This window comes from Eumetopias jubatus, unplaced genomic scaffold (assembly GCF_037043125.1).
Source record: "Eumetopias jubatus isolate StellerSeaLion01/CBP00866 unplaced genomic scaffold, mEumJub1_p1.0 scaffold_1, whole genome shotgun sequence".
In the NCBI taxonomy this organism is placed as follows: domain Eukaryota; kingdom Metazoa; phylum Chordata; class Mammalia; order Carnivora; family Otariidae; genus Eumetopias; species Eumetopias jubatus.
The window spans coordinates 58884584-58905195 of NW_028274807.1; the positions used below are offsets into that span (position 1 = coordinate 58884584).

The 20612-nt window shown below is 45.6% G+C and overlaps 1 protein-coding gene and 1 long non-coding RNA gene across 8 annotated transcripts in view; one reads left to right on the forward strand and one right to left on the reverse strand.

Moving 5' to 3' along the window:
• The window catches only part of LOC114214769 (uncharacterized), a 46812-nt gene extending 43701 nt beyond the window's left edge, over positions 1 to 3111 (reverse strand). The window contains exons 1-2 of the long non-coding RNA XR_003610481.2: positions 2658 to 3111; positions 446 to 521 (exon numbers count right to left, since the gene is read on the reverse strand). This is a non-coding gene — a long non-coding RNA (uncharacterized LOC114214769). The remainder of the gene's footprint in view (positions 1 to 445; positions 522 to 2657) is intronic.
• SIDT1 (SID1 transmembrane family member 1) overlaps positions 1 to 20308 on the forward strand; it is an 89508-nt gene extending 69200 nt beyond the window's left edge. For 3 of the 7 annotated variants that reach the window (XM_028110593.1, XM_088024561.1, XM_088024563.1), the window contains 11 exons: positions 663 to 793; positions 1805 to 1928; positions 2138 to 2255; positions 4512 to 4669; positions 5301 to 5409; positions 9386 to 9462; positions 12499 to 12545; positions 15398 to 15503; positions 15595 to 15705; positions 16647 to 16760; positions 18381 to 20308. In XM_028110593.1, coding sequence (XP_027966394.1) covers positions 663 to 793; positions 1805 to 1928; positions 2138 to 2255; positions 4512 to 4669; positions 5301 to 5409; positions 9386 to 9462; positions 12499 to 12545; positions 15398 to 15503; positions 15595 to 15705; positions 16647 to 16760; positions 18381 to 18443 — 1158 coding nt within the window. In that variant the 3' untranslated portion in view covers positions 18444 to 20308. The other 4 variants (XM_028110594.1, XM_028110596.1, XM_028110595.1 and 1 more) reach the window with 3 other exon arrangements.
• The last annotated feature ends 304 nt before the right edge of the window (positions 20309 to 20612 follow it).

A 20612-nucleotide genomic window follows, 5' to 3' on the forward strand; every position in this document is an offset into this window, starting at 1 on the left:
TTTTAAAAAATAATTAAAAATAAAAAATCTTTAAAATAAAAAATAAATAAAAAGGACGAGGCTGACGGTGTTTCTAAGGCAGTGCCTCTCAAACTGCTGTGCATCAAAATCACCTGGGGAGCTTTTAAATCCTGGTATCCAGCTGTACCCTATACCAAATTAGATCCAAGTCTCTGAGAGTAGAACCAGGCATCAGTATTGATTAAACCCCAGTGATTCTAATGTATAGCCAAGTTTGAAAAGCAATGGTCTAATAATATTTCAGCCAATTCCATACTTACTATGGGATGAGGAGAAGGACTTTTATGAGGTTTGGGCACCACTGCTTGTAATCTCAATATTCTCTGAGTACCTCAGGGCCCTGTCAGAAGATAGAGCTGTGCTATGGTCTGGGAAGGTCCTTAATGATAGAGATGGTGATAAATATGGAAAACTGAACACATACCTCCTCATGTTGCCTTGCCCTGTCGTTAGCACTTCCACACACAGAATGGGACAGCTCCATACCCTTCCACATGCATCTAGAAAACAGAACATATCATGACAGTCCTAATAAGTTTGTGCTATGTGAAGGGGGCAGACGATGACCTGTCCTCTGCTGAGAAGAAACACTGGTTATGTGGCAAATCACTGTGAGCAGTGCCTGCCTTTTGTGATTTCAGGCTGGGCTCAGCAGATGGGGAAACATGAAGCTCCTCTTCTCACTCTTGATTTTGCAGGTGGCAAATGTCACGGGCAATCAGGACATCTGCTACTACAACTTCCTCTGTGCTCACCCCCTGGGCACCCTGAGGTGAGCCCTGTCCTCTGGTTGCCTGTGAGGCATTTACAGGTTCCTTTCTGAGTGATGCGATGTCAGTTTTTAAAAATACTAAAAACAACCATGGAAAACTACCCCAGTCAAGGGTAAAGAGGGATGAAATCTAGAAGTTTTGAGACCAGATGTGTTCCTGTCATTCCTGTATTCCTAAGAATAACCAGCTGAGAAGAGGGCAGGGATGTTTTTGAAAAGAGCAGGTCCCATCTGTGATGACACTCATCCGTGAGCGTCATACGAGTGGCTCGTACGTTAGTCCATTGAACAACCTCATAAAATAGATAGGATTATCATTACTCCCATTTTCAGATGAAGATGCTAAGGCTTAGAAAGGTAAGGACTTGTTGTGGGAGGTCCCTCGACTGTTAGTGCTGTCAGGACTCGAACCCGGGCCTGCTGCCTCCAAGGCCATGCTCTGCCCACCAGAACATGGTGAAGTGGAAAGAGCATTCGCCCGGCAGTTGGGAGCCAGGCTTCTTGTCCTAGAACTAAAGTAGCCTCAGTTTCCTGAAATAAAGCAGCTGGCTATGACCAGCTGACCCTTCACAGTTACAGAGCTGAATGTCTGCCCTAATTACTACAACTTCCAACACACATAGCATGGGTCCGGCTATGAGAGTTCCCTCTCACAGTGTAGCTGAAACTCTTGGCCAAGCTGCCCATCCTTGGAGCAGCTGTTTGCCAGGATTCATGCCATGTCAGTGCCATCAGGATAAGAGAGGCTTGGGTGAGGGTTAGGGAAGCCAATCAGGTATCCCAGAGCGGAAACGGACACATCACAGGCTAGGCATCCTAAAATAAAGGAGTGAGGTTAAAGATGCTCTCTCATGATTTGCCAGTCGTGAAATCTGATGATAAGGCTGGGCGGAAAACATGGAATGCTGAGAGTACTCACTCATTCATGCATTCATTCATGCATGCATTCATTCATTCTCCAAATCTCTGGGATCGCCTGGACTCTCTCATGGTTTCCCTCTCATCTCTTAGTGCCTTCAACAACATTTTCAGTAACCTGGGCTACATGCTCCTGGGCTTCCTCTTCCTGCTGATAGTCTTGCACCGGGACATTCTCCATCACAGAGCCCTGGAAGCCAAGGACAGCTTTGCCATGGTGAGGAGAGGGTGGGTAAATCAGACGTGGGAGCTAGGAAGGGTAATGGTTCCACACAGTATCTGCAAAGGGGAGGGACATCTGGCTGGATCGTGTGGTGGTGGGTTATGTGAAAAGAACAACAGGAGACCAGAAGCTTGGGTTTGCAGATTCTATGGCTATATCACCAGTTGGTGTCTTTCCACTGACCACGCTTTCTCCTCTTTCAGGAGTATGGGATTCCTAAACACTTTGGTGTTTTCTATGCAATGGGCATCGCATTGATCATGCAAGGAGTGTTCAGTGCTTGTTACCATGTCTGCCCTAATTACTACAACTTCCAATTCGGTAATTCGAATTTCCATCAACCACACAGATTTGAGTTATAGGAGTCTTGTCCTGGGACCCTCCCCAAATGTATGCAAGAATTAAGTGATATCTTATGTGAGCTAAAGTGATTTGAGGGCATCTCCTCACCGGGTATGGTTTCCACATGTTGTACCATCTTTTCTCTCTGACCACCTTTCAGACTAGAAAAGGCTCAACATTGAATGATGATCCTATGGTTAGATCTGCAGGTGGGCAATGGGCTAAGCATTAGGCAGCAGGGCAGATAGAATCCACCAACAGACATCTGGAAAGTTCCCTTAGTATAATTTGACCTAACTTAGCAATTAGACTGCTTTGGGCTGAAAATAATAGAAAGCCCAGTTCAACTGGATTAAACAATAAGGACAAATATCAGCTCACCTTCTGAAAATCCAAAGGTGGGAAAGGCTTGCAATTGATTCCTCAGGCTGCTCTGGCTCCGGTTCTCTTCGATCCCTTGGGTTGGGCTCGGCCTGTAGGCTGATTTTATCCTCAGGCTTTTAGGAAACGCATGATGGAAAGAATAGCTACAGCAGGTGCTGGCTTCCTGTCTCCACTTCATGATGTTTGGTGGATGCAGCAAGCTGGTTTCCAGGAGCCTTCGTTTAAGAGCGAGGAAACCTTTTTGCCAAAAACCCTCAGAGAATGTTCTTCCACACCTCAGTAGTTTAAATAGTCATGAGCCCATTCCAGAATTTTTCCCTCGGTGCTGGTTAGCTCGAGCCTGGGTTGGTACACCAATCACGGTGGCAAAGGAGGGGCATTATCATTAGACCAGTGAGACCCATCCATGGAACCAGGGGTTGGAGTAGCTTTGCTAAAACAAATAGGCTGGAAAGGCATGCATTTCTGAATTGAAAATGGGGCTAAGATATTTGAGTTAGTACTGATATGCTGTCAGGAAGGAGGAAGGGAAGAGCTGTTGCTAGTAGTAGGCAATGAACCGTGACCCCCACACTCAAGGATATGAATTTTAAAAACAGCCGTTTTCATGTTTGTGTTCCAGCCTCTGTCTGTGAACCCAGAACACTACAGAAATTCTCTGTCACATTTAATTTTTTTTAATTAGAAACATTTTTAGTAGAAAAAAACTACAGAGAACAGTATCAGTCACCACTCAGAACAAATGCCAACATTTTAAAATATTTGCCTTAAATCAACCTTTTAGGAAATAAAACGCTGTGATAAAGTTGAGGTTCTTTGAACTTCTTTCCAAACTTATTCCCCTTCCTCCTTCCCCAGAGGCAACAGCTATGACTAATTTTATATTTATCAGTCCAGTTTGTTTTTATAATTTTACTACATCTGTAGTAAATTTAATATTTACTTATCACACTATGTTCTGTAACTTTTTTCATCCAACAATAGGTTTTCAAGATTTATCAATATTGAATCAAGGACATCCAGTTCATTCATTTTTAAGGACTGTCATCTTCTGTAATAAAAATATGTACTCTACATTTATCAGTTACTCTGTGGAACACCATGCAGATGTCGCCGATGTGTTGCTATTGCACAGTGCCACAGTGAACACATGGGAGAGGTTCCCTGGGACACCTAGACCTAGAATTTTGGAATCACCTGGGTTATGCATCTTCCATTTTGCCAAAAACTTCCCAGTTTCCAGAGAGTATTAATTTCTACTCCCACCAGCTGCCTGATAGTTCCCATTTCCCTACATCATCACGAACGTGTCATTGTCCGACATTTAAATGTTTTGCTACATTCTTGAGTAATATGGGACTTTGCCTTGTTGTTTTAATTTGCATTTCCATGCAGCTCTCATGCAGCTATGCCCCATTTAATTTCTAGCGGTCTTCCATCCCTCGGCTGTAAAGCTATGTATGAGCAGCAATCAATGTGGTTCTATTTTGGGACGCTGATAAGGACCTTCAACACCCACCTAGGATTCTTTGTATTGCCCCAGCACCCTAATCATTATCAGTATAGACTCCTGTTATAGCTGCTGAACACACTTAAACACAAATTTCCTTGCAAGTGGGGACAGTCAATTATTTATCATGTGATCAGATACCTGGCTTTGGTAAACTAGAAGCAGCGTCGGAAGGGTTTAGAAGTGGAGTGGGTAGGGTCTGGCTAGAGAACGTGCCCACGGAGGCTGTCATGTTGGAGGTCTGCACATAGTTTGAGGGCAGCAAATATTCCAGGGCCTGAAGGCAGGGTGCTCCCAAGCTCAAGAGAAACTCTGTCACCTACTGGATCTTGACTGTTTAGGCTCCTTCCGTGTGCCCTCAGACACCTCCTTCATGTACATGATTGCCGGCCTCTGCATGCTGAAGCTCTACCAGAGCCGCCACCCGGACATCAATGCCAGTGCCTACGCTGCCTACGCCTCCTTCGCGGTGGTCATCATGCTCACTGTCCTCGGAGTGGTTCGTGTCCCTTCCCCCGCCATGGTCTTCAGCCCCGCTTTCCAAGCGCGCCCCCTTGGGAGGTTTTCCGTTGTGTCTGCTGGACCTCAGGGGAACAGGTCTGAATGAATCACAGTCCTCTGTTCCTGATAGGCAGCCATTGTGGGTCATTTTGTGGCATTTTATTGACTTAATGAGCTAGTTATCTCTAATAATGGAAGAGGCACCTTTAGAGCGAGCACTGCAGAGTGTCTCTGTCAAGCTGGGACCTGACTCACGCGAGATCGGCACACAGATGTACAAGCTGATTGGAGAGACAGACTGAGTAGACGCCACTCGTGGAATGTGCAGGGACACGTGTCGGTTGGGTGCAGTTGTTTGAAGAGCATTCGCCCCCAGCTCTAGACCTGTTGCCCCTTCACTGTTGCTGTTCGGTGCCTTCCCCGTTTCTTCCCTCTCCCGCTGTCATTTGGCCGGGCGGCCATTCGTTTTCGTGCAGTAAGATTCTGGTGAGCTCACAGAAGTGGGGGGACACCACAATGTATGCACAGCTGGGGTTTTGACTCCAGATGCATACATGAGAGACAGAATGATTTTCGTGAGTTCTGTGGGGCGCACCCCAGATGAAGGTAACTTCCATCTTTACTCTTAGGTGTCTGGAGAACATAACATGTGGTTCTGGGTCATCTTCTCTGCGATCCATATCCTGGCAACCCTGGCCCTCAGCACCCAGATCTACTACATGGGTCGTTTCAAGATCGGTGAGTCACCTGTCACTCTACACTAAACACACTGATGAACGTACCGAGAAAGCATTGTCTTTGCTTACCCTAAACGGTAAGCTGGTCATCATGAACACGGGCTCTGAATTCTGGCTTTAATAACTTCTCCTGTATAGGATCCCAGTGAGCTGTTGCCACTAGTTCTCTTTTCAACTGAGAAGTAAGCTTGCCATGCCTCAGACTGAGGCCGACCTCCAGCTCCAAGTCCTGGAGCTTTATAACCCCCAGAACTCTGAAAATGTGTTTGAAGAATGGTGTGGTCATCACGCCACTCATTCCACCTACAGAAATCGTATTCAGTGTGTACCTTCTAAAAGGAGCATTTCTCTGAGCAGGCTAAATGGTTATCAAGAATGAATTATATGTGGTTTCCAAACTCTGGGACTGGGATGAATGTTTTGAGACTTACCGTTCTTAACAGACAGGACACCTGCTGAACTCTCCCCAACAATGTACACATATCACGTCAGAGCACTGACTGCCCCATGGAAGTCAGCTTCTGACCTGACATAACTGCTGACATAACATCTGACAACTGCTGATCAGTTGTTATATGCGGGAAGAGATTTAAGTCATTGTAGAGCATTTACATTTCCCCAGTCCTTTTAAAGGGCCAGGAAGTCAGACTTAAATATTCTTTTGTATATTTCAAGAAAAATAATTATATATAAACATAGTCCCATCCCTAATATTTGCAGAGCCCAAAGCAAGATTGTAAATACAAGCCCACACATTATGTGTAAAAATTTTAAAGTTGTAAAGCAGACTTAAAAAAAAAAACTATTAAATACATGGAAGGAAGGAAGGAAGGAAGGAAGGAAGACCAACAAACTGATAAATATAATATGCCTTCATTATAACCTAGAAGGTCCAGGTTCAAATTTAAAATTGTCAGTTCCTCAAGAACACTCTAGAACATAGCTGGTCCCCATTCTCTACCAGTCTTTTCTTTCCACTCTGGCTCTGTCCTGCATCTTGAGGGCTCTCACAGGTATGTACATGAACATTCTTGCCCAACATCCAGGTGGCCACTCCTTGCCCCTAGAGGTGCTCACTCTAGCAGCACCATCTGCCCTCAGGTCAATGGAGGAAGGGGGCTACATAGGCTCTGCAAATGGACTCAAGTCCATCTGGGCAGGGAATTCTGGGGTCTGGGAATTCAGAATGTGGCCCAGAAGGAGAAGGAATAGTTCCCTCGCCTGGCAGACCCCTCACTCACTGGGGAGCGAGGGCCTTTAAAATAGGGCCAGGTCTAAGAATGATTCTACATAAACAAGTAGCTTTAAGATTAGAAAGCTGAATAAAACAATTTTGGCAGTTTAGTTTTCCCCTTGGGCTCAGTCAGTAGATTTGCCTTTGGCGTTAACATACCCAACATATCTTCAAGTTGCCCAGTGGAAGCATCACTAACTGATTGTATAGAGCTTTGGTTAGGGGCTCTGGTCACGCCCCAACCTCTAGACTCAAAGGTGAGTGAAGTCATACAAAGTCAACTTTGAAAAGGAAAATAATCTGAAGCGCGGTTGTTCTACCTACTCCTGGGTTCTCCCAGAGTTGGAAAAATAAACTTGAATACAGATAAATGAAACGTTAGTGACCATGAGTAATACATAAGGGAGGTGTTAGTATATTTATACCACTTTTGCCCCATACCATTATGCCATACTGTATTAGTTTACCTTCTTAAAAAGGAGAAATGGAATGTATTATATTATGACCATATGATAGTCTGGAGGGTCTCACCAGGAAAAAGATGTCACACCCAAAGATGGAAGATTTAATTACAAAGGGACCATTCATTAGACGAGGTTGGGGTAGAGGAGAGTGAATGAGGTAGCCTGGCAACCTGGGATCAGGAGCAGGAGAGCCCATAGAACAGGGAGGGGTTGGTTACCAGAACAGGGAGGGAGTGGTTACCAAAATGTGGAAGGAGAGGAAGTCACTCTGAAAGAAACAGTGACCTTTAGTTGACAGACATGGGCCAGTCTGAGGCAACCTTACAGGGAGGGCACCATGTGGATGAATACTCCACGCTCACTCCCCGTCCTGAGCCGCTCCAGTCTCCTGCCGGGGTTTCCCATTGTCCAAATCCATAGAGAGGGAGCAAATCCACTTACAGGGTCCTGCAGTCTGCCTCCCCGGGGGCACAGTGCAGGACAGAGGCGTGGCCAAAGTAAATGCAGGACAGCCAGTGCACAGCATCACTGAGTATGTTCAATTTCTCTACCCAGGGAGTCTTCCTCAAGTGGTCACAGATTTACCAGCGTCTAAAGGAAAATGTGCCATTCTATGGTGACAATGGTCACAACTAAACTTAGTCCAAAGACGGGAAGCTGGGTTAGTGGACAGTGGCTCAGCCAACGCCAGCCTCGCTCTGCCCATTTTATAAGCTGCTTCTGCTTTCTAGAATGACATACACCCTTCTCTGTGGCCCTTAGGCCACACCTGAAAATGAACGTGGACACAGGAAAGACAGCAGCGATGGGGCAGAGCATTTCATAAGGAGGACAGAAAGCCATAGAGCTACTTGCCCAGGTCACAACTGTGCTAGTCGGAGAAAGGGATGGCAGGGATTGCTCATGAGAGAGGACGGAGTGCACAGTGCAAGTGGTGCCCAAAGGAGATGGGGACAGACAGACGTCTGCTTCCCTCTTTGAGGAATAGTAGACTTGGGAATGTTTGAGCCGGGCAGAAAGATTCTGTGTTCTCTGTGATGAGCAAACGTTATTTTTTTATCAATTGGAAAAGAAAATGAAAGTCATCGTTTTGAGAGAAAAACAAAATGACCAGGAGTTTACCTGTTTGGCTACCTTCTTATGTCATTTTCTTTTCTCATTTCTTCTCCGCTTCCCACTGATTCAGATGTGTCTGGTACAGGTAACGTTCAGCCACCCTTCCCAGGGTTCTCGGTTGTTTTCTTAACAAAGCCACCCACCGGGCTGTCCTGCCAGGCTGCTCCCTGAGCACTCCTTCCAGCTTGGGCAGGTTCAGTGGGTGGGGGGGGTGGCAGAGAGGGGCTCAGGGGCAGGGATACACTCCAACCCAGCTTGCCCCGTGCCTCTCCTGAGCTACTTCATGGACCCACCCCTCCCTCCTCCATCCCTCAGCATATCCTGTCTAGTGAGGTCTGGTTCCACTGACCCCAGGGGTAGACGTGAAGGGGGACAGCATTCACAACAGAGCTGGGGTCCACCCTCATGGAAATGCTTGCTTTGAGCAGACCCCAGCCTTCCTGGTGATGTGTGCAAGGGTAGACAGCTTCCAGGAAGCTCCGCCTGCCACCCTCTGTGATACAATCACATTGTTGTGATACAACAATCGTAACACACACTCTTGGTGTGTTTCATCCTGTGCTTTTGAAGGCTCGCATTTAAAAATTCTTTCCTTATCTTTTGCTTGCCCTCTTAACTTACATCCCTTTGATTCCAGCTTCCGCACAAGTTTAGGCTTTCTGAGCATGCTTCTTAGACTTTAGGACGCCTGAGTTCAGTTCTTACTGATTTATAACCACACAGGGAAATACAGAGTAGAATTTTTGCAAGCTAAGATTCCCCATCCTCTAGAGAGTGCAGATGTTTTAAGGCAGCTTGAGGGGCCCCATCACATCTCTGCTCTGAAGGAAATAGCACTGGAGTAAACTGTAAACAAAGGGAATCTTAGCCGAAGGAGACCACAGAAGGGCTGGTCAGTCGCCCAGATTATTGGTGAGCACTTGTTACTGTATCCACCTCACTTGCCGTTCTGCAGGGTGATGCCTGGATCTCGCTTGCCTCGCAGGACAGCCCCCGGGGGCCACAGGCTCTGTTTTTTAAGGCCAACATGTACTGCTGACCTATTAGGTGTGCAAAGCATTAAGGTGAAGGCGACATCATCTTGGCCCTCCAAGCTTGGGCCATATGGGAGTATTTTGTATGGCCTCTGACTCGGCCTTACCATGCAATTGTGTCATCGGCAGACTTGGGGCTTTTCCGACGGGCCTTAATGGTGTTCTACATGGACTTCGCCCAGCAGTGTGGCCGGCCTCTGTACAAGGTACGTGCGCACTCCGGTGTGCCTTGGCCTTCTCCCAGAGAGCCAGGGAACAGGAGGAAGGGCAGGCTCGGGGCAGACACTCAGGTTCCCTAAATCAAGAAAGCCAGATGGCCTAGGGTGGCTGAGGTCCAGTTAGGGGGAAGAAGCATGTTACTTACTCTTCTCGCTCATGAAAAAGCAAGCTGGGATGGATCTATTTTTATACATGAAATGTTGCTAGTGTATACAGAGAACATATGTGCATACATAGAAAACTACTAAACGGTGACAATTGCCGTGGGGAAGGATCAAGGCAGGGCATCCGTGTATAAAATCATCCAAAGAGGTATGATTATTTCACTTGGGGAAGGGAAAGGAGCACCCACTCAGTAATTGTACCAAGACGGCAGGCTCAAACCAGGCCTGTCCCAAGCAAACTGGGGCATCTGTCACTCCAGTTGCTTTCAGTAAGAGCTTACGCTTTCCACATTATACATTTGTTTGATTTTTATACATTGTTTGATTTTTACAGTGGGCAAGAATATTCTTTCAAAATGATGGTTATTACTTAGTGGCTGAAATACAAGTCCTAAAAATTCACCATCATTGTTTTCAGTATATTGTACATTGCTACACAGAACAGAGGGATTGGGGCCCTGGTCCCAGCTCTCTCTTGGCTCACTGGCCAGTGACCTTAGGAAGGCTACATACGTCCCTTGAGTCACTGCCCCACCCTTTACAGCGTGCTGTGACCAGAACTGGTGATGCTGTTTGGGGCCCGCACACAGGAGTTCCCTAAGTACCTGTTAATAGTTTACGATCCAAGGATGTTTACATAAAGGAATATGAGAATATTTCAGCCCTCTAGAGCTTGGTCAGGAGCTATAGGCACTAAAAATTGCAGGGATTGAGGCTGAAGGGTTTTATTCACAGGAGAACTTAAAAATCCAGTAGGACCTGTAAGTATTTTGAGTTAAGCATGCTTTAGCTGTGAGCCAGGAAGAGCAATTAATGTTTTGTTTGCTTGCTTACATTAAGTGATGCAGGCTTTTTTTTTTTTTCTAATAGACTATTTTTTTAGAGCCACTTTTTAGGATCACAAAAAATTGAGCAGAAAATACAGAGATTTCCCATCAATCCCTTCCCCCACCCATGCACAGCCTCCCCCACTATCAACACCCCCAACCAGAGCTGCACATCTGTTAGAGTCAGTGAGCCTACATGAACAGATCAAAATCATCCCGAGTCCGTAGTTTACAGTTCACTCTTGACCTTGTACATTCTTTGAGTTTTGACAAATTTGTAACAACAGGATTCACCGCTTCAGTATCATACAAAGTAGTTTCCCTGCCCCAAAAATCCTCTGTGCTCCACTGTACTTCCCACCACACATACCCCACCCCCCCGCCCTGCAATGCCTGGCAACCACTGATCCTTTTACTGTCTCCTTAGTCTTGCCTTTGCCAGAACGTCATATAGCTGGAATAATATAGAATTTAGCCTTTTCAGATTAGCTTCTTTCACTTAATAATAGGCATTTAAGATGTCTCCATGTCTTTTCATAGCTTGGTAGCTCATTACTTTTTAGCACTGAATACTACTCCAGGGTCTCGATGCATTACTACATTTTGTTTATCCATTCACCTGCAGAAGGGCAATTTGTAACTTGACAATTACAAATAAAGCTGCTATAAAAATTTGTGTGCAGGGCTGTCTGAGTGGTTCAGTCGGTTGAGCATCTGACTCTTGATCTCGGCTCAGGTCTTGATCTCACGGTCATGAGTTCAAGCCCCACATTGGGCTCTGCACTGGGCATGGAGCCTACTTAAAAAAAAAAAATCCGTGTGCAGGTTTTTGTGTGGGCCTATGTTATAAACTCCTTTGGACAAATACCTAGGAGGGCAGTTTCCCGATCATCATCACTCTTGCCCTTGTACATTCTTTGAGTTTTGACAAATTATATTTGTCAAAATATATTGACAAAAATATATTTAGTTTTCTAAGACACTGTCAAACCATCGTCCGTAGTGGCTATACTATTTTGCATTCCCAGCAGCAATGAATGAGCGTTCCTGTTGCTCTACATCGTCACTGATATTTGGTGGGGCCAATGTTTTAGCCTTTCTGATAGATGGATTCATTTTTTTTTTTTTAAGATTTTATTTATTTGACAGAGAGACACAGTGAGAGAGGGAACACAAGCAGGGGGAGTGGGAGAGGGAGAAGCAGGCTTCCCGCCAAGCAGGGAGCCCGATGTGGGGCTCCATCCCAGGACCCTGGGATCATGACCTGAGCCGAAGGCAGACACTTAACAGTGGAGCCACCCAGACACCCCAAGATGAATTTATTTTTTTAAATGAAGATATTTCCTCCAAACCGAATGGATCACCCACAAAGATGGAGAATTGCCACTTTTAAAGAGTCGATGAGGCCATGCAAATTAAAGTATAATCAGAAACCACCAGAAGTTTTAAGTTGTATGCAAATGTGCAGGACCAGATTGTGAATTAATCTCTGTCAGAGCCATTTTCCTTTGAGATGGTCCTTTCCTATTTTCCCCACTACCAATGTCTTTAGTGTTGAGGCTGTGTGTTTAGAGATCAGGAGCCTGGGAGCTGCAGGGCCTCCCTGGAGCCAGAGTAATGGGTAGGAAACCAGCACCTCCCAGCCAAGTCCCAAGAGCCGCCTCATGGCCCACGAAGTAACACAACGCAGGGGAACACCAGGAGCAGAAAGCTTTTAACTACTCATCAGCTGCACACACCTCCAACCTGCTCACCGAGAAGTGGGCCCCAAGTGCCCAGCGACCCTCAACATTGGGGGGAAACAGTAAGAGTCCTGTTTACTCACCACATCTTCTTTAACAAAGTCACTCTATTCAGTCCCAGGCCTTGCCTTTTGTTCTCATGGGGGATTAGGGTCTGAGGGCAGGTGCAGCTCTCTCAGAACCATGGAAACTTCCACCGGGCAGCTGTTCTCCCGTAATCGATGCTTCCCCTGTGGTAAGTTAAAAGAAAAGCAATGCGTGCAGCCTCTCATTTGATGTTTCCTTACCAGGACAGAATGGTGTTGCTCATCGTGGGGAATCTGATTAACGGGTCCTTGTAAGTAGCCTTAGGAAGACACGTCTTTTCTCTTTGCTGATGTCTGTAACACTGTGGTTTCTCTTTCCTTGGCTGTCATTTTTATAAGGAAATCTGAAACTAAGGTGAGTGTAGGACTGTGCTTGCTCTAGGGACTTGAAAGAAAGGTATTTTTCCTCCTCCAAAGAATGCACTAGGAAGCCTAGTGTACTGACAGTGGCCTCTCCTCAAATGTTGAGTTGAGTTTAACGCATTGATGCATTGCGTTCATTTGCTCAACAAGACCAACATCAAATTTGTTATCTCTGTCAACAGACTACATAAATAGTTAGATGATAGAGATTACGACAGTAGATGCACAAATGAAGCATAGCTTTAAATTCTTGTGAACTCTCCATAAACGCTACCCAGTAAACATTTCCGTTTCTTACTAAGTGTGGGTGTGGGTGTGGATGTATGTGTGTGTGTGTACAAGTCTCTTTCCTATTTATTTCTTTCCCTGTAGGTCTCAATCTTCCTACCACCCCAGTATCCTTCTTCTTCGTCTTTCCCTTCATTATCACCTTGGCTTTTTTTCTTCAAATGGCTTCAAAATAGAACAGTACAATAGACATATATTTTGCTATCTGTAACTATTTTATACAACCTGTTCTCAACTTTAGAATGCAAGTGAGATATTTCATTAATCCCTAAAAAAAATCAGTAAGTTTAATTGCTTTTATTCGTGATCTTAGCTGATGTACTATAAAGGTCAGCGACCTCTGATGGAAAGATGACTCCATACCCCTGTCCCCCTTTAAGACATGAAAGGAATGGAAGAAGAGGCACACCTTCAGGGGAAGCCAGAATCTGGTCATGAGAATTCAAATCTTATTTGGGGCATATGCTTCTGGAAAAATCTTCCCATAGTGTTGTCACCCAGGGATGACTCTGGGTAAGATCCACACCTGTGAAGGACCCTTCCTTTACGTAGGGATACGTCAAGGTGGGTGGTTCTTGGCAGTGCTCACCTGTGGTGCTCTTCTTGACCACTCTTTGAGGGCAGACCCCACAGTCCTGATGACTATAAGACAGGGTGCTGGGTGCTGGTAGGAGGAAAGGGACCAACTGCTTGATAAGAAGCAACCGATAACCATGTCCCCAGTGCTCACAATCACCTGGTTTGTCCCTACCTCTCACGTAACCAAAACCAAACCCATCATCTGCTCACAAGACAAGGTGAATGGCCTCTCTTTTCTTACACAGGAGCTCCTTGGGCATCCAGGCCTGCAGGGATGAATGAGGTGTGATGACACACCAACACTGTGATGGCCTGGGAGGGGGTTACCTTCCTCTTTGTTCCTCCATCCTCAGTTTCTCCTGGACATTACAAGACATGGAGTGATTTAATATGAACCTTGAATGTTATTTTAAAAGGAATCACTCTCATACAGTCATGAAGAAGAATGGTGTGTGTGTGTGTACACACATAGAGAGAGAGATGTGCGTGTACCTATGTAGGTACACACACACAAAGAAAGATAACCAAATGTGGCAAGTGCTAATAATGGATGAATCTCAGTGAAAAGCTTACAAGAGTTTTGGTACATTGAAGAATTCAAATTCTGGGAGGAGGAAATTTCCTATATTATACAGAACAAAGTTGGTTGGAATACAAAGTGAACAAAAAGAGAGTCCATTAATAAGAGCTTTACATTTCAAATACTTAGGAATAAACTTTGAGTGACAGGAGGACTCTTTCTACAGAAAATTTAATTACCTTATTAGGAGACAAAAAGGAAAAGTTAACTGAACGAAGAGAGATGTCGTGCCCTGGGTGGGAAGATTAACTGTTGTAAAGATATTAGTTCTCAAGTTAATGCATAAATTTTGACTTAAAATTGGAATTAATGGGATTTTATTCTGAAATTATTTTCCTACTTAGCACAAAATTTCCAAAGGTCTCACAAAAGAAGATTAATGGAAGGAAGGAAGGGCAGAGGAGTACAATGACTAGTCCAGTTTTATCCAACAGAACTTTCTGGAATGATATAAATCTTCTACACGGCATTGTCCCTTACAGTAGCTATTAGCCAAATATCGTTACTAAACATTTGAAATGTGGCTAGTGTGACTGAGGCACTGAATTTTCAATTTTATTTAATTTTCATTTAAATTTAATGGCCACATGTAGCTACCATATTGGGTAGTACAAGCTAGGCTAACCAGATAATATAACATATTCTAAAATAATAACACAGTGACCCAAAATTAGAAATTAGAAACAAATTAGTGAAGCAGCATGGAGAGGATAGAAATCCAACTATGTATGTGTGTGTGTCTGTATTTATTAAAAACAAGCTTTTCAAAACAAGGACATAGGAAGGGTTCTATAATAAAGAGTTTTATTGTAACTGAATAGAAATTTGGAACATGCTAAATGCTAATGCTAAACCCCAATCAAAATAAACTTTGGTGTTAATTTAAAAACCATAGACAGCTAGCAAAAATTTGATAATGTGTGTCCAGCCAACTTTTGAGATATTTTTCTACTTCTAATAATCTAGTCTTATGAACTAATCTTAAATGCCAAAAAAAAAAGAGAAAAAAGAAAAGCACGCTATGTCTGAAGGTATTCATTTATTCATTGCAATGTTCTTTAGAATAATGAAAAGCTGCAAGACATCTAGAGAGGAAAGATGATTGTGGTACATCCACTTATGAGAACTTTACAACCATCAAAAATGCCAGGTCTGAAGTAGGTGTAGTAATTTACGTAGGTTAAAGTTTTTTTTAAATTCCCCTCCTCCCCAAAATACAAGTGGGGAGTGAAGCAGCCAAGAATGTTACAAATCCACCTTTACGCCTATAAAGTCATTCCTCCTTAACCTCAGTGCGCTCTGTGGACTGATCTTTCGGCCCAGGGACTTTGCTTCCTACATGCTGGGGATCTTCATCTGTAACCTGCTGCTCTATCTGACCTTTTACATCATCATGAAGGTAAGAGTGGGCGCTGGGGGCCCCCCACCGGCAGCCCAGGGCCCTGCACAAGCAGTACCCCAGCCTGGCAACATCTGCTTCCCACCCACAGCTTCGCAGCTCAGAGAAGCTCCTCCCGACCCCGCTCCTCTGCATCGTGGCCACTGTTGTGATGTGGGTCGCCTCGCTGTACTTTTTCTTCCAGAACCCCAGCAGCTGGGAGGTAAGAAGGCAGTTTTCTTTGCAAAGAAAATGTTCTCCCTCCATCTTGCCTTGTGGACCTTCCTACCTCCCTCTCTTCAAGTGCTTGTGGCTGTTTGTCTTTGAAATGAAAGCTTTCTCTAAAAGGGATGGTATTTCCTATCCATGCATAAGCACGCGGTCCTCACCGTCAGGGCCCCACCTCGTCGACGTGGGGGCCCTCCAGACGCCACAGAATTGATCTTCATTATGTGTTGTATGACGATCCTCCCCCCAGTGGATGTTTAACGTGTGCAAAAACCTTGATACGTGTGTGTTCTTCATAATCCACATCCATAAACAGATCCCCAGCTGCCGGCGTTTATAAACCCGTGGCATAGAGAGGAGAGTGGAGGCCTAGGAAACCAGGGCTATACCCAGGAGCAAACAGGAAGCCTCAGCTCTCTCTCCACCGCCACAATCAATCAACTAGAACATTTTCATCACTCCAGAAAGCAAGCCTGCGCCCATTAGCCGTCGCTCCCCACTTCTCCCTCACGCCTTAGCCACAGGCAACCCCCAGTCTCTCTTCTGTCTCGTAGCTCTGCCTGTTCTGGACATTTCATATCCATGGGGCATACAACATGTGCCTTTGAGTCTGGCTTAGGCATTCATCCGTGGGGTAGCACATATCCGTAGCCATCTCTTTTTACTGCTGAATTACACTCACTTGTGTGGAGACAGCACTTCTCCTCTATAATCAGCTGATGGACATTTGGATTGTTTCCGCTCTTTGGCTCTTACGAATGCTGCTGCGGTGAACATTGTGTACAAGTTTTCACGTGGACTCAGGTTTTCTTGGAAGCTTGCTTTTGGAGCCAGGCATCTAATCTAGTAGGCTTTTTGTAGCTTTCTGGATGTTCAGCCCTCTAAACAGTTGAACTGTGGGAATGCTCACTCACGTCCTGCCTCGCCTTCCTCCAGGACACCCCAGCCGAATCCCGGGAGAGGAACCGGGAGTGTATCCTGCTGGATTTCTTTGATGACCATGACATCTGGCACTTCCTCTCTGCCACTGCCCTGTTTTTCTCATTCTTGGTGAGTTTATAAATACCTTTTCTTTAAGAAATATACATTTTTTAAAAAAGATTTTATTCATTTATTTGATAGAGAGTGAACGAGAGAGAAATGGAGCAGGGGAGAGGCAGAGGGAGAGGGAGAGGGAGAAGCTGACTCCCTGCTGAGCAGGGAGCCCAACTCGGGACTCAATCCCAGGACCCTGAGATCATGACCTGAGTGGAAGGCAGAGGTTTAACCTTCTGAGCCACCCAGGCGCCCCTAAAAATACCTTTTTGTTAATTTCTTCTTTCTTCACATCCCATACTTTTTTTTCCCCCTCTTCCTTACCTTTTTGTATTTCTCTCGAACTTCCCTTTCCGATTCCTCACTGTAATTCAATATACAGACTATTTTATTTCTTCTCCTTCAGTTAGATCTTTATTTTCGTTTTCCTTTTACTCTCCAATATTTTAAGACAGAGTGACAAAATGATTTTTCTTAAATGGCGCAACGTCTGGGCTGAATTGGTTGTTAGAACTCACATGCCCTGAATCGCCCCGGGAATCACTTTTGGCATTCACTCACATTTGGGTAACATACTTGTGCCACCCTCACATTCCCCCTCTCCCAGTCTCACTGAATATCTTACAGATATTTTACAAATTCCTAGAGCGCTCAGGAGATCCGCCCAGGCGCCTCTGCTGCTTCTCACCAGTCGGCCCCAGATCTCTCCTGTAATCCCTCCATTTCTTTTGGCCCAAACACCTTTCCAGAAGCTATGCATGGCCTAACAGCCTTGGATGATCACTCCTCGCATCCTTTCATCCTCATTTAGAGACTTTTCCATATTAAAAGTCCGCGGTGCCTGGACACGGATTCTGCTGGCAAGTAACAACACGGCGAGACCTGTGCGCTCCCTCCGCTGCCGCCGCGCAGCCTCGAGAGTGGAGTGGGGCTGCCCCCTCGTGGCCAGCCGGGGAAGTTCAACAATCCGCCTAAACCTCGTTCCTTGTGACTTTTATTTCTGATAAACACTTTCATTAGAGAGACAGAGACAACAAAAGGAGTGAAAGTTTCCACGTGAAGAGAGCAGTGGTAGAGGGAACTAAAAATGGAGGAGGGGGTGTGCATTTCTTGTATAGCAATACTCTATGCAACAAGACTTCCTTTCCTCTAGATCTTAAGCCCAATGTCCCCTTCTAAGTTATGACTTCCCTGGCCACCCTATCGGCACTTTTTTACCTTTCCCCAACCCATACTTCCTGTGTTCCCTCCATGGTCTAATTTTCATTACTGTTTTTATTACATGTTATTACCTTGAACACTGTACTTAGCACACCTCACTAGCATGCTACATGTATTTGCTCATGTCTGAAGCTGTCTCTCAAATGTAAGCTCCAGAACGGTAGGGAGTTTTGTCTCTTGTGTTCCAAACTATCTCTGGCATTTAGAATAGCACATAATGGACCCTTGATAAACATTTGAATTAATTACTACGTAAACTCTGTAATCCTAATAATCGCCTGTAGAGAGCGCTGCGTTGCAGAAAGCTGTAGGGGACAAAGGCAAGTAAGGGCGCCGGTCGCGTCAGCCTGTGTGAGTCTCAGGGAGAAGGTTGCGGCTGACCCTGGCTTCATCTCTCTGTCCCTCTCATTCCAGGTTCTGTTAACCCTGGATGATGACCTGGATGTGGTCCACAGAAACCAGATCCGTGTCTTCTGAGCCTCCAGCTTTAAGAGAGGGAGAGGGAGCAGTCGATCTAGGTGCTGTTTAATGAAAATACAGGGACGGCCGCAAAGTCACCACTGCCAGATACTCCACTCCCGCTCTGTCGAGTCAGCTCTGCACGCATTCCCATAGGAAGGAGAGGGGCGGGAGGGAGACTCTAGCCTGCCAGAAGGAGAGCAGAGGGGAAGCCACGGGTATGGCCGTAGGCAAACCCTGAAGAGTCAAGAGACCCCCATCCCCTCCCGTGTGCAGCCCTGAGCTAGACGTGGACAAAAGCTGCCTCAAAGTCAACTCAATGTCTCGGGACCCCTCCCACTCTTACCCAACATTTGCCAGCAAGGGCAGAACAATGCTGCACGCTTCATCCAGCTGCCTCTAGGCCCAGAGAGGCCAGCAACTCAGGTCTCCTGCCCAGACACTTTAGGGGGACCCCTCTGCACCTCCACTACATCTGCTGCTCTAGACATCCCAGAGCACCAGCTCGCTCCTCTGAGGTCCAGGGATGACGCAGATTCCTCAGAGTCTGGCGGAGGGCTGAACCCAACCCCCTACCCAACTGGGATAGATATTTTAGTAGGACCAGCCAGTCACCTCCTTGGAAGGAAGGCTGCATGTGTCCCCCAGGTTCCTGACCCCATTAGAAGGGCTCTGGATTGGGCTTTTTCACACACCTGTCCTCACAGGTGACTGTCTCTGGGACCAAGGCTTGGGTGCTTACCTACTTCTTAGTGTCTTTCATCTCACCCCTGTGTGTTGACCCCACAACTCAGGCTCCGCTTTCTTGGGAAGGCCCTGTTACCCCCTCAGCTCCAAGGCAGAAGGGGAAACAGGAGAAACTCTTCTAGCAGCAAGAGAGGAATGACCAACAGGGCTGACAGACTGGCGACATCAGCATCAAGCAAACAGACCTCACCCTAAGGACATGGGCTCCTGGGGCAAATGCAGCAAAGGTGAAATTGCTTCCTCGTGCCTCCAATTCAGACAGCTCAATTCTGTGCCCACATCACCTGTGGAGAATAAATAATTGCTCTAACCAGGGGCACTGCACTGGGGTCCTCCATCACCAACCAAGCCCCCTACCTGCCACTTTATGCTGTTCAGGGGCTCCAGATTTTCTCCCTGAAGTTCTCTAAAAGTAACTCTCAGGGTGAACACATTTTACTCATCCTCCTGAGTTGCGAAGAGCAAGCCGATTGAGGATTGTCTTTTTGGTTGCACCTGATTTTCATTCTCTCCCCCAGTAAAGTGTTGCAGAGCTCAGCATCGCACTTCACTCACACTGTCTGGCAATTCTGCTCCTGACAAGCCCCATTTGGACCAAGCACCCTCATTACCTAGAGTAAGATGTAATCAGAAAATAGACATATGAATGTGTACCCCATATATATTTGCCTGTGAAACTGAAGTCACCTGTCACCTATTTTCCTGATTGTTCATTAGAGAAATGGATGATATTAAAAAAATATATTATTCTGTCTCTAAAATATTTGCATAATGTTCAAAATCACATTTTGGAAGTTAGAAAAGTTTAAAAATGCAAAGATGTTTTTAATGAAGCTTTTTGTGATATGTTTTTCTAAAATGCCCCCAAATTCATATTTGGTTTTCTGCTCTTCTTTATTCCTTAGAAACTGTTGGATTCCATAGGCCACACGAAGGCCACCTATTAAATGGTGGTGTTAGTCTAACATCTAAAACAAATTTCAAAACTGTTTAACTATGGCATACTTGACCTAATTCTTTTATTTTAATGTACTGATGGTTTCAAATAAAAAAAAAAAAGGTGCACTAAGGAAATGTGGACAAAGTCTGTTCGAGTGGCCCAAAGTGAATAAACCATGACATGCGTTACCCGTGCAGTTGCTTGTTTGGGGAATGTGTCCGTGGGAATGGGGCGGGGCTCTGAAACGGGGCGGGGGCGGGGCGCTGCCGTGTTCTTGACTGTTTTCTCATCACGTCTGTATTGCCCTGTAAACCCACACGCTGTGGTCAGTTCTCTTCGCCACCGCAGGACTGAAAACGCAGACCAAGCCTGCTCTTAGAGCTATCAATTCTAAACATACTTGGGGCTAGTTCTTTCTACAGTGCCCCAGCGCCGCGGCCGGAGGACATGAGGAAGTCATCCGACTGCATCCGTGGGGTTGATAGGAATGGGGGGGCGGA